Here is an 18115-nt window from a genome sequence, read left to right as displayed (position 1 = left end):
TTTTCTTTACCACAGTTGTACCCTGGGGAGAAACTATGTCAAGTATGAACTTCTACAGCTGTAATGAAGATATGGCAAAGCTTTTCTTGTTCCTTTTATGGAACAAGACAATGATTTTAGATGGAATAGATTCAACTTCTGAAGATTCTGATATGTTGTATCCATTGAATCAGTTCTCAGCCTCCCTTAAAAATATAGCATGGCACTTCGATAGGGTCAGGCTAAGTGCCTAAAGTGGGGGTGTTGGAAAAAAAAACCCACTAGAGAAAACTTCTTATCTATGAGGCACATGGGGGAAATGATTCAGAAAATAAAGTCAATTCCATGTAAGCTTTTTAAAAGAGGAGGTTTCCCATTTAGAGGTAAAACTTTTATAAAAGATCATTCAGCTCTGCAGCATTTAGCTCTAAAAATGGAAAAGTCAGTATAAACAATGGGTTGCTTCTATAAGGACTAAGTAATCAGGTAGAACTGGTCACAACTCTTTTGCTGAAATGAACAGCATGAAAAGCCAAGACCTAAGCCCCATCCTGGCTCAGCAGTGATGGCATTCATGCAGGATCAACAAGGCTCATGTCCCTGCTCCTCCATGTTGGTCTTCCTAAAGCACTTCCCAGGGATGTGGAGGTTGAATGGGATGGTTTGGATCTGATGAACTCTCTACCAAACTTTCTTCTCAGGTGTTCTAAGACTTCTATGCATATGACTGACGAGGGGGTTTTGTAGGTGGGTCTTGCTCCCTCTCCCTTTCTAAGATCTTGTAACGGGCTTTTGATTTTATCCTGGTGTGGAATAGCAACACATTCTTAATCTCAAAAAATCTTTTGGGACAAGGCAACCATTTCCTGCCCAGCTCTACAATTAATCACGGTGCATCCCTCTTACAGTGCGTTGCAGATAAATAATTCATTACAGCTGCCTCTTCCCTCCATGCAGGCTAGGCAGTTTTGGTCATTTCTACAGAAGAAGAAAAAAGTTAATTCCTTCTATGCTGGCCTCCAGAAAAGGATTTAGACCCTCTCACAAGGAGCTTTGATGAATTAATGAACTTCCTCCTCATGCTTGTCCAGAAACTGAGTTCAATTGCAGCTCCCTAATTTTCCAGATAACATCTGTAGAGTTTGAGAAGACTTGCCTAACCAGTGCCTACAGTCAAACTGTGAACAATTATTATTTTCATTAACAAGATGGATCTAGATTTTGCTACAGTATGATTTACACAAATATCAGGGTGAAACTTTACAGGCATTGCTACTGCAAGCTGGAGTCAAATTGCTGTTTTGACATTCATGCTGTTTTGACAATGCAGTCCTGATCCATGCTTTGAAAAAAAGACTTGTTGGTGTCTGGTCAGCTAGGGATTAAAAAAAGATAGACAAGTATGGAACCAGCCTGTTAACACAGGCTGAGTTCAAGGAAACCAAAGGCAGAGTTTGGCAGGAAGGGCAGAGGAAGGCAGCGTGGACCTATGCAGTAGCACAGGCAGGGAAACCAGGACAAAGCTGTTGTCTCCCTTCTGGAAGCTCCTGCTTGCAGGTCCCTCTGACCTGAGATTTTGTTTTAAAGCATCCTGATCCCATAAAGCATAAGCTATGTGAAACTTATTGCTCTAAATCCACCACTTGTGTGGAGAAACAAGCTCCATGGGCAGCTGAGACACTGTCATGGTCCTGGGCCCCACCTGGGACACCCTCCCCTCCAGTGGCCCAGTAGATCTATTTGAAGCTCAATCCAGATCATTGTCCTCTTTGCCTACCCATGGCTCCTCCTTATTTGGACTCTGACTTGTGAGCTGATGTCTCTGTCCCCATGGAGGTGCCTGCTGTCCTGGGCTGAGAGCACTGGGATGTGCTGTAGAGGCTGTTCCCTGTCCACCTGCAGAGCTCTTCTGGGAAAGCTCAGGTAAAGCTGGGAAGATCAAGGTGTGACTTCAAGATATTAGGTATTTCAGAGCACAGAGCAAGCTTCCTCAGCAGCTGCTGGGAATGACAGGGATATGCAAGAGCCTGAGGGCTGGTAACACCTCCAGTGAATAAAATAGTGAAATTTGGGTTTCTGCACAGCTGCTTTGATGTCCACTCAGTGCAGCTGCAGGGATGACAGATGTGCTAAAGTAGACCTGGCATCCCTGAAAATCTGACCCTGCTGAATAAAAGAAGGCAGAAAAGGAGGTGAGAAAAGGAGATGAAAATGATTAATTTAATGGCTTTCATACAGTTTGTGATTCCCTATTTGCTTTCAGAAATGCTATTCTTGTATCTCTTAAAACTCTAATAAACACTTTCTATCTTCATGTAGGTTGCTGGAAATGCATCAGCATTATTTTGTTTGTCAATTAAGTATGCAGTATCTTCCTTACATGCAAAGTGGCTAATATTAATATTCTGACTATTGCATTTTTATAGATGGATGTTCCTAGAAATCATATCTTATCTTGTTTACACAACCATTAGACCCTTTTGAGCCTACCTGATTATGAAAATAAGGGAATACTGTCAGTGGCATGCAATTCATTTTATTAGAATGAAAATCTATTGTAAGGTACACCTGAACTGTCATAAACCCAACTTTATTTCTTACTCCATCATGGATACTACCACAAAACATTCATGCCAACTTCCCAAGGAAGTGCATTGGAGCTACAGAGGTGAGTTTGGCCTCAATTTTGAATTCAGGTTCCATATAAAATGGTATCTCCTTAGTAAACTCAGAGGACCGTGCATGTAACTGAAAAATTTGCAGCTTGGCTCATGCTTGAGTAGTTTTGGCACCATTCCTCGTACTGAACAGTGGATTGCATGAAACGGCTGATAGGCAAACGACTTAAAAGTACACCAAATGCTTTATGAGATCCATTTGATCATGCTAGTCCAGATCAATCTGTTTCTGCTGGTCTGTGTACTTTGCCAGACTGTTTAGTGTACAGAGAACCTCTGGCATGAAGTCATGCTAGAAACACCCTCCTGCTGCTGCCTGGCACTGGATGTGTTGGCAGGGAAGGACTTACTCAAGTCTTCCTTTATTGTAGAGATTTCCAGCAGCCATAATAGCTCTTTAAAGACACTGACAGGCAGCATAATGCTGAGCAGCCCCCAGGACGCCCTAAGTTACACCAGAGGGGTAGCCTGGCTGTGGGCCAGGCAAGGAGAAGGCATTTCAGTGCTGGCTTTTCCCCCCATGTCTCTTTACTGCTTGGCCTTTCCTCAAAACTCCAGCCGTACCACACAAGCAGCCTTCAGACATTTCACCCATAAGCAAAATTTCTGCACAGTTCTCTTTGACAGAACCATTGCTAATTGAATCTGTGACTGTCAGCACTCCTCCTGTGTCTTGGAAAGGCCTGAATTGTTAGAGACCTGCTCCACAGAAATGCAGAGCAGCGTTTTGGGCAGATGTCCCCAGTCGTGTGCTGAGAAAGCGCTCTGATGAGGTCTGTCGAGCAGCATGTGGCCCCAGCTTGTTGTCTTGTGATGAAGAAAGGTTATACTGCAACACAGATCAACTCTGCAGTGTCCTCTACCACCTCAACAGTGCTCTGAAGACGAATATTTGCTATCAGTGTTGGGGTGATAACAATACTCTTGTATCAACCTTAAACTGGACTTAGCCCATAATGTGCTTCATGAACTCGAGAACTGTGTGTGACACCTAGCAGTGTTCTCAGTTTTGGAGAAACTAAGTTAAATACCTTAATTTTCTGGTGATTTGTTTAATCTTATCTACTGTCATATATATGGCTAGCTAGACTATAATTTGAATGGCCAGCAATAGTGTTACAAAGCAAAGAGCTTGAAAAAATGCACAAGACCAAAAGTCTTTCATTGCCATCTCACAATTCCTTTTGCAAAATATTCCTAACAATTGTATCTGCAAAGGACTCGTAGTGCAGGTGAAGGTATGCACTGTTGTTAGCCATACATTTTGTAAAATATTAACAGAGAACCAGAGATGTTAAAGGTAGTCTAAATAATATTATGGGAACTAATAAGAACAGTTGCTTTTTCCTAGGCAGAATATTAATCCTATTCAAGTTCCATTCTATTTAAAGTGGAATGTTTGTATATGTGTCCTAGCCCTGCTTCACCCGTGGACAGTTTAACCCTAGGAATTAACACCTTACATGGTAAAGGCAGCCCACGTGGAGAGATGGGCTATGAGAAAACTGAGCTCCATCTTTTTGGTGTGCCCGTGTAAGCACCCCTCATCAAGGGCTGACCTTCTGAAATGCAAAGCCCAGGGGACAGTGTAATTCTGCTTTTAGTTTCCCTTGAAACCCTATCTGAAAGCGCATCCTTCTCTGCACTCAAATCAGAGGGACCAGCACCCTGAGATCTGCTGTGAAGCCTTTAAAAATCTGTGGAAGCTAGGGAGCTTTCCATGGCATGGAGCAAGAATTACCAGAAAGAAGTTTGTTAGTGGTGAGGCCATCTGAAGAAACAATTCACATGCAGACCCTGCAGGAAGCCAGGCTTACAAGAATGATGCATTTCCTCAAAAAGCTGGGGGAGGAGAGAGGTGTATTGAATAAATTGAAGGTGGGGATGCAGTCAGTTTCATTGCTCCTATCTGTTGTCACTGGAGATCTCCCTGGAGGATTTCCTACAAGGTACTCTGCTGAAACAGTCCTTTTAGTGGGAGCAGGGAGTAGGACAGGGAATGCAGAGACAAAACTACTGCCCCAATCTCCCAGAGACAGAAGCCTGAGCGTCTGTGTTCTGCCACTTGTTGGAGGCATGGTCTGAGTATCACTCAGTTTTCCTCCTGTTTTGGCTAACTGGATTTGGCAGCAGATTTCTGTTGATATTTATTTGTTCATACTTGCTAGATTACTTCTTGATTTTTATTCCCTAATTTAGTTTGCATCATCCACCTCCATTTCTGCAGATGACTTCTTTGTATCAAACTGAGCTCTACAGAGAAACATTCTTTTTTAATTGGGTGCTAATATATGGATTTGACCTAGCTTATCCCTAGTTTAAGCTCAGCCTTTTGCCCCATGACTTGTGTTTTTAGCCTTCTAAGTACTGCTGGTGATGAAAGGACTCAAAGAGCACAAACCAGCTTAATTTAGACTCTTGCAATCTCTTAATACAAAGCCACTCAGCTTCTCAAGACTGCTCAGAGTTTCTGTAATTTCAATGCTATTCAACTTACAGCTGTAATTAGAAATGGAGCTTTCATCAGGATTTAAAAATAATCAGTTCAGTTCTCTTCCACATCACTGTTTTAAGTCCTCAGTCCATTGTTCCAATGCATTTACTGGCTCTTCTGCTTTTGCTACTGCTCTAATAGCATGCTTCCACTATCATGGGAAAAATATATTCAATGTATTCATATGAAGAATGATTCAGTAGTAAGTGTCACCAGAGGAGTTTCACATACTTTACAAACATTAATACATTTATACATCCCACGTCTTCTGTACGCAAAATATTTAAGATTTTACAGGACTGAAATGTTGTGCTATCTGTCCTTCACAGTAGAGTAAGTAATACTTGATAAAATGAGATATTCTAATTCTTACTAAAGTGTGGCTAAAGAAATGAGGATCAAGAGGCACTGCAGGATAATGGAACAAATAATTCACATATCCTTTATCTTCTCTGCAATCAACATACTGGGGATGTAATTTTATAGCATTTTCCAACACTTAAATAGTCTTTATATGATAGAATTAAGACCAAGAAATTACTGGTTGCTTAAAGGCAAGGTGTACATTCCAAAAAGCAGAGTTTGTGTTCTGGAATTAAGACTCCCAACTAGGGATGAAGAAAAGGCAGCTGTACCCTTTAGTTCTAACCTATTGCCCCCAGACGCTTCGGGAAGCATTTCGTTGTTCTGTTTCCTTGTGTCTCTATGCCCAAGCTACGGGCGCAGAGGCTGAGCGGGCAGTGCCGCGCTGGGAGTTCCCGGGGGTTTGCCCTCAGGCTGGGATAACAGAGGGACTGTCGCTCCCAGGCCGGGGTGCTCGGAAACTGCCGGCCCCGCACAGCACCGCTCCGCGCCCACGCCCGGCAGCCCCGCTGCAGCCGCGGGGCCCCGCCCCGGCCCCGGATGCAGTCGCTGCCCCGCCGGCGGCGCGGCGCCCAGTTCCTGTGCGTGCCCTCGGTCCGCCCGCCCTCCCTCCGCGACATGTCGCTGGTGGCCGAGGCCTTCGTGACTCAGCTGGCCGGTGAGGGGCGGGGGCGGGCGGGCCGCGGGGGCCACGCTCCGGGCCGCGGCGTGAGGGCGGCGGCGGCGCCGAACTGCCGCGGCCTCAGACCCTGGGGTGACCCCTCGGGATGGGGCGGGGGCGCCGCGGGGAGGGGGCTGTGGTTGGCTGAGGGCGGGCGGCGGTGCCGTACGGAGGCCGGCCCCGGAGGACGGGGACAGGTCCCCCCGCACGGCTTCGCACCGAGCACAGCCGTGCGCGGCCACCAGGTCCGCTCCGCTGTGGGCTCCCTAACCCCGGCTGTGCCGGGGCGCATCGTTACTTTGGTTTAATAACTTTTCTTTCTTTGAAACGACTTAACGTTCTTCAGTGATCCAAAATCCACGTCATGTTTGTAATTCTCGCAGCTGGCGTTGAGCCCCGCTGTGTGGGAGAGCTCGGTGCGGCGTGCTGCCCTGCCCGTGCCCACGGGTGCGTGCCGTGTCCTCGCGGGGAGGCTCAGAAGCGTGACGGGACCTTTGCTACCTGTTAGTGCTCCTGTGAGCCGCTGCAGCTGCGCCGTCTAAACTGGACGTGACCTTGACATAAAGCAGAAGTGTGCGTCAGTGAGGAGTTATTTAGCAAAAATTATAATAATATGCTCTTAAAGCCAAAACATGAGCCTTAGATAATGCCTGGCTAGGAAGTTCAAAACACAGTGTGTTGCATGCTTAAAATAAGTGCTTTGGTCAATTTCTCCTTTCTTCTTACTCCCTGTTCTCGATTTTTTGCTGCTATGCAAGCTCCCAAACAATAAATACTGCAAGGGAACAGCATGTTGATTACTACTGACCTGTTGAGGAGGAAGCTGGAGTTTTGTGCCAGGAGCTGTGTCTTCTGCCAGTCAGTAGAGGCCTCAACATAAGAATCTGATTTGGATTCTCTATTATGAATGTACCCTGACTTGTAGGTCATGTGAAGGTAGTGGATCTTTAATCTAGGTCTGTAGAGGTACCCATAGACAAGCTTGAAAGTTGTGCTGGCCTCTTGAGTTGGCAGTTGCTAATACATAGATGTTAGCACAAGCCATGCTTATGTTCTGAGGGCCAGAACCCTGCATCCTCAGGATATGGAGAATACTGTCATGATCAACATTGCTTCATGCTATTTACTTGCCTTTATGATCTCTTTAGTATATTTTATTCATGTTGTGAAAGACAAGGATAATGACATACATGAGTAGATCTTGATCTGTGCTCTGTAACCTTTATGAATACTTTAGAGAGACAGCTTGCTAATACTTATTTTTTCTGGAATTACAAATACAAACTCTATACTGTATGTATATATGTACATTGCTCTCTTATACAAAAAGCTGTTGTTTCACAGCTTCTTGCTAAACAAGCACATTGTTGTGGAATACAATGAGAGATCCAAATTAAGTATAGAATAAAGAAAATACATATTTGAAGAATGGGAAATAAGAAGACAAAGTTTTGCAACAACTGGCTTTTCCCTTCTGTGCTGAAGTGTTCTTGTGTTCCTGGAGAAATTCTTACCTGCTCTTTGGGGTTGTTGCATCATGCTGCTTATACTAGTCTCAAACTCATGTGTTAACAATTTTACTGTTAAGGTGGTGCTTTGAGGGCATCAGAGCTGCTCAAGTACTTCTGGACCCTCCTCTGGTTTAGTAAGCTTAAAAGCAGTAGTACTTGATCTTTTTACCTGTCAGTCACAGGTTAAATAATGCTCACTTTGTTTTTATAGGTAAAGTAATATGTAAGCATCTAACATAAAAATACCATCAGTACTCCTCCATTTCTGCAGAATGGAAATGGTTGGTGCTTATTTTATTAATCTTGTACTTCTTCAGGATATGCAGCTACTTACTGTTTCTCAAGGTACAGTACAAATAGTTTAAGACCTGTCCACCGAAACATTCTATAAAACAAAATTATGATTTGTCTTTGCTTTTCCAAAAGCGAATCAGTTTCAAAAGCAGTTATCTGCCTTAAAAATAAAAGATACCTTTGCCAGTGGGTCATGACATTTCTAGCTTGTCTGTATTAAGCACCAGGTCTAGACTGGAAGTAAGTAATGGTAAAATTACTCAATTTGTTCATATGAAAGATTTTTCAAATTAAAGTTAACCAGGATCTTGGCAAATACCCACCACACATCTGGATTTCCTGAGATGTTAACACAGACATAGGGAGTGTTCATTCTGGTACTAAGAAGATGTAAATATCCCCCAAATCTAGGAATATTTGTGAGGAAGAAAAATGTTGTATCTGCAAGGAAAAAATACAGTGACTATTGATTAAGATGCTATTGTTTTAATAGCATCTTATCCCATATCTGTGGTTGTGAATGATTGAGAATTTTTTCCACGTTCCTAAAAATGAAATTTCATTGGCTTTTTGTTGGGAGTCCTAGTCATGAAGATGTCACTTTGTCATAGCAGTTGCAACAAGCTGCTGCTGTTCTTAACATGTAACAGCTATAATGCATGAGTCCTTACGTACAAGTGTTTAAGACAATCAAGTCAACATAATTTGTTTTCTAGAAATGTTCTAAAAGCTGAGGGGAGGCTTTTAGTAGAGAAGGGGATCGTAATTTTCTTTTACACACCAACTTTTTGTGTACGTATTTGAATATTCTTTTTAAAGTACTACCTGTCTTCACCTTGCCTGTGCCTTGTACAGTCACTTCTGATGTGCCTGTTCACTGTCTCAGCACAAACTGAAACACAGAAAACACCATCTGAATGTAAGAAAAACTTTTTTCAGTGTGAGGATGATTTAACATTGGAGCAGGTTGCTCAGTGCAGTTGTGGAGTCTCCACCCTTGGAGGAGAGTGGAGATGGGCAATCTGCTGCAGCTGACCCTGGACATCCCAGAAGTGTCTTCCAACTTCTGTGCCCATCAGTTCTCACCCTACTTGCAGTGCTGCAGTAATTCAGCAGCCTCTCTGAGCAACATGCATTCACCTGAACATGCTGGGCACAGCCTGCTGCTCTAATGCATTCATGATTAAATAGAAAGTGATGACTGAATCACCTGCATGGAGTGTAATGCTTGCATTAGTGTCATTCAGCCATTCAGAAATATAAAGAGGTTGATACTATGTCTCAAGGAATAATAAACAAATATTTCCATAGCTTCATGAATTGCAAGCATTCATGAAAAAGAAGCATCACGGTTTAAGTCATCCATTTCTAAACTGTAGAAAATATTAATTGAATAATATGGTAGAGGATTTATTTAGAGTAGCTCAACATCAATCACATATTAACAGGATAGGAAATGAGTGTTTATACTGTAAGAAGAATTAGAGTGCCAGCTTTCAAGTGGTCTACAACATTAATCTTTCTAACTAGTAGTTTGGAGAAGCTGACTGCTCAAATAATCTCTAAAAGATTATTGAAAATATATTTAATTGATCACTAAATTACTCAATATGCTTTATTTTTTTTCCCCAAAATACATTAGTTTTAGGTCAGTGATCAAAGGAGAGAAAATAATATTGTTGTTTGTCCTTTGATCTCTGGAAAACAACTTCTGTGTATTGCTGTGATGTCCAAGGGTCTTAGGCTGTTTTTAATACTAAGGGAAATAAATCCAGTGTGAAAAGCAGATACCCTTCTGCCTTTAGGTATTTTACATTTATAGTGAGTCTACCTCCAGTGTGACATGCCAGAGTCCAAATAAATCTTTGACATGCATGTTTTATGTATTTACACAAGCTTCAGTTTGGCTGAGAACAAATTCATAGGGAACAAAACCTGACCACCTAAATTGTTCCCACACATAAAGACATGATATTTAAACTGAATACGCATTTTGTACATCAGATTGTGCATAGGTAAATGTTAGTGCTTCCTCCATGTGTAAGATGAAAAAAATAGTTATTCTTGCTTAAAATAGGTTGTTGGCATCAGAGACTGTTTAAGCCTGCTGCAGAGGTTCTTGTAATGAAAAATTTTAGTTTATTTGAAAATACCAAATTTGTCAGGCTACATGATTTTATCTTACAGTGTTTTTTACATGTGTGCTTTTCATTTAATAATCAAGCTGAAAGGAATCCCTTTTAACTCTGGTTCAGTTTCAGTAAGGAAGTTTTGTATGTTTCTCCTGCCAGTTTATGCTCAGACATGTTTCATGGCTTGAGTTGGACCAATCCTTTGAGTGGATTGCGTATCCAATCTTTTTTTTAGGTCAGGGAAAACATTACTTTCACAATTATGGTAGTAGAGTACATATTTCATTTTGAAATATAGTTATTTCTTGTTTTTAAGCAGCAGCATAATTACAGTTTATAATAGAGCATGCTTCTATAATTGTTTCTGTCTCTGTTAAGACTAAGCAGTCTTTCTCTAATCATCATTTTATTGTTACATGTTTTCTGCTAAAGAGATGTCTTCTTTTCTCATTCCAGAAATGAGATTACTCTAGAAATAGTGGTAACAAAATTGGTAAACCAAAAGTAGCACCTATTTTGATATTGTCCAGTTTGAATTTCAAGTAAACTTTCATTGGCTGATGAAACCATGACAAGTGGTTTGAATGAGAGTGCTGTTTAGGAGCCTCAGCTCAATAGGTCATAGAAAAAAATAGCAAATCATGAGAATGACTTTGGAGAGGAACCAGATTTTTCTTCTCTTTCTCACTCCTTTTTGCTCTCTGGTCCTCGGATGCTCTGTTCTCTGACTGTCCTCAGGAATTAACCTGGTCTGTTCCTGTAGGTTTGGACCAGGTGAGTCACTTTTTTTTGAAACAAGAATAAATGAAAGAGCTTGGTTGCTGTTCTTTGCTCTAGTTGAACAGGCATCACATGTTGTTACACTGCTGGGCATTTTCAGCTGTCTCTTTTGAAAGTGAGAAACTGCAGCTGCATGCAAGCCATGGCGAGGACTGAGAGAAAGTACACACCATGCTCTCAAATTTGTTATTACCTTTAAATGCTAGTCTTCAGTTATTGAGAAGATGACATAGATATCACATGAACATGGATGTTCTAATACAGGCTGGAAGAAGTTATATGTAGTAATAAAACCCATGAAATGCTCAGGAAGAATTGGAGACATCAAAGGAAAAAATTCCAATGATGCTGCAAAGAATGCAGGAAAAGTCTCATTGGGTAGGATGAGAGCTCAACCAAAAAATTAGTTTGTACATACTGAATTGGAAAGTAAAAATGCTGAGAGATGGGACTTTTTAACAGTTCTGCCTTTTAGCAGAACTGTATGATGACAGTGAAGGCAATGCAATATTTGTAGTCCTAGCAAGAACTTTTAAAGTTCAATTGCACTTGTGTTTCTTTTTGCATTTGATTGCCATGTTGGAGAAACTTTGGATGCATCAGAGTGTTCTCACCGAAAGCCTTGGAAAAGAAATGAGGACTTTGAGGGTGTGATTAAGAGAACAGGGTAAATGTTTTCAGGTTTTGAAGCAGGGAGTCTGCAGTGTTTTCCAGAAGTGAGGGAGAGCGTAAGAGGTGCTACGGCAAATACCATGATCTGGTTTGGGGTTACTTAAAGGCTCTGAGCCCTAAGGCAGCATCTTCCTGCTTGGTAGCAGCAACACTTGGCTGCCTGACTGCAGCAGTGCTAACTGTCTGCATTTCTACCCTGCAGAGCTCTCCTGCCTAGACATCTCAGCTCATCTTGCACCTTTGCAAGACTGGTGCTGCTGTGCTTAGGGCTGTGGGCAGGATAGGGAATGAGACAGTGAAGGGGAGCCTTAATGAAAAGCCAGAGGGGCCAGGGCTGGGTGAGCAGGAATTGTGTGTGTGGGAAGCAGCTTTTGGAGCAGGTATGGGATACGGATGTCCTGTCTGGTGAGACAGATGCGTCGGATCTTTGTTATGGATCAGAGCAGGGGTGCTGTGGATGAGAAAGCAGGGAACTCCTTGGGGCACTTCACAGAAGTGGTGGTCAGACTGCCTGCCAAACATCCTTAGGGGGGAGGAGGAGTTCAGACTATCACAGAAAAGAGGGGTCCTAATCTAGGAGAGCTTTCAAAGGACTGATTTAAAGTATACAAATATAGATATCATGGCTAAGAAATGTCCCAGTTCAGTAAGGCATTAATTAATATCATGCCTCCACTGTCCTCTTCACAGCTCCTGTGCTTGAAGTTTGATTTCTTGGGTCAGAGCCAAAGAGAAGCAAGGGAGTTAAGTAGCACAAAGGGAGGGGATTGATTTAGAGATCTATAAAAAGCTAATTTTAAGAATTACAGTGCTGCTTTGAGATGGAGCATTTATGCTGAATATCGGAAATAAGTAAAATAACTCCAGCTTGTCAGGACTTTATAAATAAATCTTTTGAGATCATTTAGCTGGCACACTCTGATTTTTCTGAAGAAATCCAGATGTTGATTTAGGAACAACTTTTATTTATGGATTTGATTTTGTTGAGATTTTTTTGGCCTCGTCTCCTGACAGGATCTCCCTCCTGTGGCCTGCCCAAGCAGCAAGAGTGCTAAGCACCCTAGAGGGTTGAACCACAGATGTGTACACTCTTGAAAGTCAACTCAAAGACAGTAACAGAATTATGCTTAAATACATGCAATTAATAGCTCTCTTGGAGGGTGAAGAAGTAGATTATGTCATGGTAAATGACTGCTGCAGTAATGTCACATCCTGACTCTCATAGTGGTACAGCTACAGGAAACTCAAGTTTGAGAATTGCTGCTGAGATTGAGTCTTTACATTGACTGTCTGCTCAATCGATAATTACTGAATGGTCATGTTTTATCTGAATTGTAATAGCTCTACAGAAGAGGCCAGGGACGGATTTAAGCAAATGATGTAATTATTTGATACATGATTTAATGCATAGTGTTTAACAAGTGTGAAAGTTGGTTTTCATTTGGCAAGGCACTATGAAACATGTTTTGGTCCTTTGTCAGCAGAGCCAGGGAGTTGCTGATGCTTTCATTTTTTCTTGGCCCTTGTTAGTTTACAGGATCAGGCAATTACATGAAATTGATGTATACTCCATGTGGGTAGGTTGAACTGGTGGGTCTTAAGGAAGCTAATTCACAACTTTCTCATACTTCCTTTGTTGATCACTCTTAATGTATGAGATGTAGACATTTAACTGCTTTGGTTCCAAAGTGGCTGCAGCTTCACTGTATTAGTCAAAATGTACCCCTCCACTTATTTCCTGAATACAAGAAACGCATCAGTTCCTGGCATTTTCTTTTTAAACAATGTATTCCTACTTGAAAATACTGATTTGTATTAAAAAGAGTATGAACTGCTTCTTTTTTGATGCATTTTAACATCAAGTGTCTTGTAATCCTCCTTCCTTCTGCAGTTCTGGAGAATAGCTTTCTATGTGCTTTTCTTTTGGTTGCTACATTTAGGACATTGTGGTCCCTTCCAACTCAGAATATTCTGTGATTCTTTGATATTGAGCAGCAGGTCCCCACCATATCACCAGTCTTAGGAAATCAAAAAGGGTACTTTTCCTGCTGATTGTTGTGATGTTTGCTTCATGGCATTTAGAGACTAGTAAGTAATATTGTTGGATATGGATGTTGCCCGGATGTAAGACTGAATTTCTTTTTAGTGTTTACTCTTGTGAAAAAGCAGTTTTGAGAAGCCTCATTATATTTTAATCAAATTTGTACCTAGGGAGATGCTAAAGGAAACTATGTGAAAATAATGCGTAAATTAATCTCTCCAGCTGTAATACTGCAATACAGTGATTCAGATTAATGCCAAGTATTTTTGTTTGCTTGTTTTTAATAGATGATATCTTGCCTCTTGTAGCAGGTCTTTAATGCTGTGTGAACCAGACTGGTAAATACAGATGTTTTAGCTTTCCTCCTTTTTTATGTAAGTTTAATATAAAAGTGTTTAAGAAGATTATAACAAAAAGGAAACCGATCCATGCAAATGTGGTGATTTTAGAGAAGGAGTGGTCTTTATTTTTATATGATCCATAACAGCTTCATAACATTTCATGAAATGGCTCTATCAAAGAAGGTAAAATATTCCCAGGCCAGGTCCTAGCCTCATCTACACATCAGCACACAGTGAACTGCATGGAAGAGATTGTTAGTCAGCTGAGTACTGCATTTACAGAAACAGAAGATATCAAACAAAAAATTGATGGCAAACTGAGAATTTAATAAATTTTAGTTTAGAGGAGATTAGGGGCAGACATTATCTTGATTTACTTCTCACTGTATAGTAAGTGAGAAATAATCGATGAGATAATAACATTTGGTATTAATTCTTTAGCCTTGATTCTTATTAGGCAGAGGCTAGTTCTATAACAGAATATTATTTCTATCTTCATTACCTTCCAAAAATATTCTTGTCCCAACAGAATTCTGTGGTATTGCTGAGAGCTGGGAACAGCCTAATTTCAAGTTGACTGTTTTCCTACAAAAACTTTTAACGTGTTGATGACTTAATTTCCCATGCAGGAGGGAACATCTTGATGCCTGGATCTAGAGGTCTCTGGCTTTTGTCTGTGGCTGGTATTCGAGAATGCCACAGCTTGCCAGCAGGCTAAATTAGTGGCAGACTACGGGGCAAATCACACTGCCTAACCTACTGCTGAAACTGGCTATTCATACTAGACCAACTGAAGTGGCTAAATTGTTGTTTAGCACATTCCACAATTTAATATGCAAAATATTTTGTGCCTTCTCATTTTCATAGTCAGAGTCTTATTTTTTAAGTAAGAGGATTAAAGGCATAACTGTAAACCATTTATTTCGTTACATCTCTTTCATCATCATCAAGCTGCTTGGGGAAGGTGGATAAAAATGTCTGTTTCCCCCGTACATCCCGGCAGCACTGAGACAGGATGAAGAGTTTCCCAGTAATTTGGAGTGTAGAAGTTGAAATCAAATTTTATGCACTCATAAATAGATTCTGAACAGCCCAGACAAAGAGTTGGTGGGGCTGAGGACTGCAGAGCATCTTGGGAATGTGGTGCTTCTTGAAAAGACTTCACTGGGGGAATGTTAGTGCAGCCTCTCATTCTTTGAATTAAAATTCACCAATGTGCAAGTGTAGTAGTCCTGTTTTGAGAGCTTTAGTTGGAGCTGAGATGTGTAGGCCTCAGGTGAGCTGCTGATCCCCTGCTGATAGTGGAGTCCAGTGCTCTTGAGTATGTCTTCTTACAGCATATATGCATTCTTTTCTCTTACTGTCCCAAAAGTATTTGGGTCGATAAAGTCTTACTGAAATGTCAGTCAGAAACATCTGGAAACATTGAAATCAAATTGCTGTTTGAATGTCTCTCTCTGGTCTTAATGTTGCTCGAGTAAAACATTTCACCACAAAATCTGGAAAGTGCACCTAATGCTATACAGTTTTAGTGGCAAAGAATTTGATGTGACTGTCATGATTCATTCTGTGTTTTGGAAGTTTTTTTAAAGAGCAAAACTTATGTTTTTTCTAAGTAATTTTCTGATATGACAGGTGAAGAGTTAGGAATCTGTTTCAATAATTACAAACCTGAGTACTTAAAACTCCACTGGGAACATGCAGCATACCAGTTCACAGAATTTTCTTCTAATTTGACACCTAAGAACCCTATTACCACTTTGAAATCTTCAGCATTTTCTATGCTAAACTGTTAATAAGTAAAACAATTAGACTAACAAATACATTGAGCTTAGTGAAATTTTCATGCATTTTTAGTTATCCACAAAACCAAAGAAGATTTAGTGTAGGTTTGGCTGCTGTTTGACTTCCCCAGTTGTTGGGGTGCTGTGTCTGCTGAGTTCTCATCACCCAGGGTAAAAAGGCTTATGTAGTGATGCTTTCTGTGTCCATGTCCTTTTAATTCTCATTTCCCTCTTACTTTTGAACTCCTGCCCTTTTCAGACAATGTTAATGGGTGGGGGGAGAGAGGGTGTGTGTGGGGGGGAATAATCCCACAGATTGTTTCCCGTAGGCTGTTTCTTATAACTGGCATTATTGTTTTAATCAACAAGTAGTGTGGTAGAGGAGAAGTAGGGAAAGACAATAGTATGAGATTTGATTGTCCTGAACAGCAGACAATCCACATGAAAGACTAAATATTTGAATTTGTTAACCATGGGAAAAGTTTTGGTAGGGTGGGAAAACAATTTTTACTAAAGACTGCAAGCCTGAGAGACAGACCCATTGAAAACCACACAATAGTAATTCCTCTGATTAGGGAGGCAGAAGGAAGAACCAAATAGAAGAAATATAGAGAAGCTGTTCCTGTAAGGCATGCTTCCAGGCAGTTATTTCATCCTGTGAGCAACTAATGATAAAAATGTCTGTTGCGTAGGATCTAACACATAAATGTTGAAAGCTTCTGAAGCTGAATTGACATCACATTTGTTAATTTTCTCTTTATATACTGAGTGCCACAGTAGCCGTGGTTAGCAGAGAAATGAACATCTACAGACCAGAAGATTATAGTTGCCAAAGGATAAACTGGATTTGACTTCATTAGTGCACAAATGATAAGTTTGTGAGGAGTTATTATAGCATTAATCAACTTGATGGATTGGAAATATGACAGAACTGAAGCAGCGTGTAATATTAGTGCCTATTATTCTACAAATTATGTCTTCACCTACATTCATAAGGCAAGAGTCATTGCTGCACATTAAAGATGTTACACACTTTCTCCTCTTGTGGAGGCATGTGACAACTCTTCAGTGATTCCTCCTCCTCTCTTCCCCAGCAGGTCTCTGGTCTCCCTTAGCTGCGTGTTTTCACCTTGTAACTAATCAGAGCAGCATGGGAGCTCATACTTGAATTTAGCTTGTGCCTTATGAACCTGGACCTCTTATGTAGCAGCGTATATTTAAACTTCTTGCTTCATCAGAAAGAAATGTTTCATACTCTAGACATCTTGGAAGAGGGAGAATGAGTAGAAATTGTAAGGTATGGGACAGATAGTGAATGGGTACTTAATTATTTGATTTCCAGAGTATTGCACAGGTATTTGTACCTCTGGTATTGCTGAACACGATCTGCATGCAATTCTGAATTCATACTGCAGAGTTTGTTTACTTTCTATGGCTATGGGTGAATCTTAATGTGAAACTGATCATTTTAAAATCCAGTCTGTATAGCAATAATGAAATCAGTTACCTTTGATCTGCTTTGCATGCAAAGAACTGAAGCCTTTGGTTCAAGGCTTGTGAGCATGTGTCTACCTCATCCAAGCATGGTCAGAATTGTGACCTCTCTCTGGGACTGTCAGGTGCCAGGTGCAGGGTGTATTCATTAATTTTTTTACAACTGCTCAAGTTTGGAGTTTAAGGTGTACCCATAATGAAGGAGATTTTAATTTGGCTGTTTGTCCTTGTTTCATTTACTTGTCAAAAACATATATTATTACACAACTAAACTATGAATGAGTGAACACAAAGGCTTTAAACTACCTTTGTCCTTTCCTTTCCTCAAGTTGGGTGTCTGCTCTTGTGTACTAGGACTGTGGGATAAAGACTTAGTATAATGACTAATAAAATTAGGGTCAGCAGATATGGTTCATGAAAATATGTATGTGATCAGTAGATTGTGGAAGTAAGATTTAAGCTGAAAAGGGCAAACAAGATACAAACAATATTCTACTTGTATTTTAGTTTGTAGCATGGATATGGCATGCCTTAGCAGCAGTGTAGTTTTGGATTCTGTGTGCCAAGAAGCTGGGGGGGTGTGTGTGTGTGTGTGTATTATATCTCTATATCTCCACGGCTGCATATAGCCTAGAGCCAAAATCAGACTGGAATTAGAATCTGAATTTCTTGAAAAGTACCTAGTTCTTTTGTTGGGAAATGAAAAGTTTGCTTGATTTTTGTGGTCCAGAAATATTTCAGCCATGTTCTTGTGTAAAAAATAGGCAACTTCCAGTTTGGGCTGAAATCCAAGAATTAGTTATAAATCTGACATTTCAGTCAGAAGAGGATCAGGCAAAAAGTTTCAGTAGGAATGGGCCCATGCAATTGAAGCTCTCTGTCCCATTTTGG

At 40.9% G+C, this 18115-nt stretch overlaps 1 protein-coding gene across 1 annotated transcript in view; it reads left to right on the top strand.

Moving 5' to 3' along the window:
- The first annotated feature begins 6039 nt into the window (after nucleotides 1–6039).
- The window catches only part of MTX2 (metaxin 2), a 33887-nt gene continuing 21811 nt past the window's right edge, over nucleotides 6040–18115 (top strand). Inside the window, exon 1 of the mRNA XM_069020584.1 lies at nucleotides 6040–6172. Within this exon, the coding sequence (XP_068876685.1) occupies nucleotides 6055–6172 (118 nt within the window). The 5' untranslated portion in view covers nucleotides 6040–6054. The remainder of the gene's footprint in view (nucleotides 6173–18115) is intronic.

This window comes from Aphelocoma coerulescens, chromosome 7, assembly GCF_041296385.1.
Source record: "Aphelocoma coerulescens isolate FSJ_1873_10779 chromosome 7, UR_Acoe_1.0, whole genome shotgun sequence".
NCBI lineage: Eukaryota > Metazoa > Chordata > Aves > Passeriformes > Corvidae > Aphelocoma > Aphelocoma coerulescens.
The sequence above is the reverse complement of the archived record's forward strand: the minus strand, read 5'-3'. Positions and strand labels throughout refer to the sequence as shown.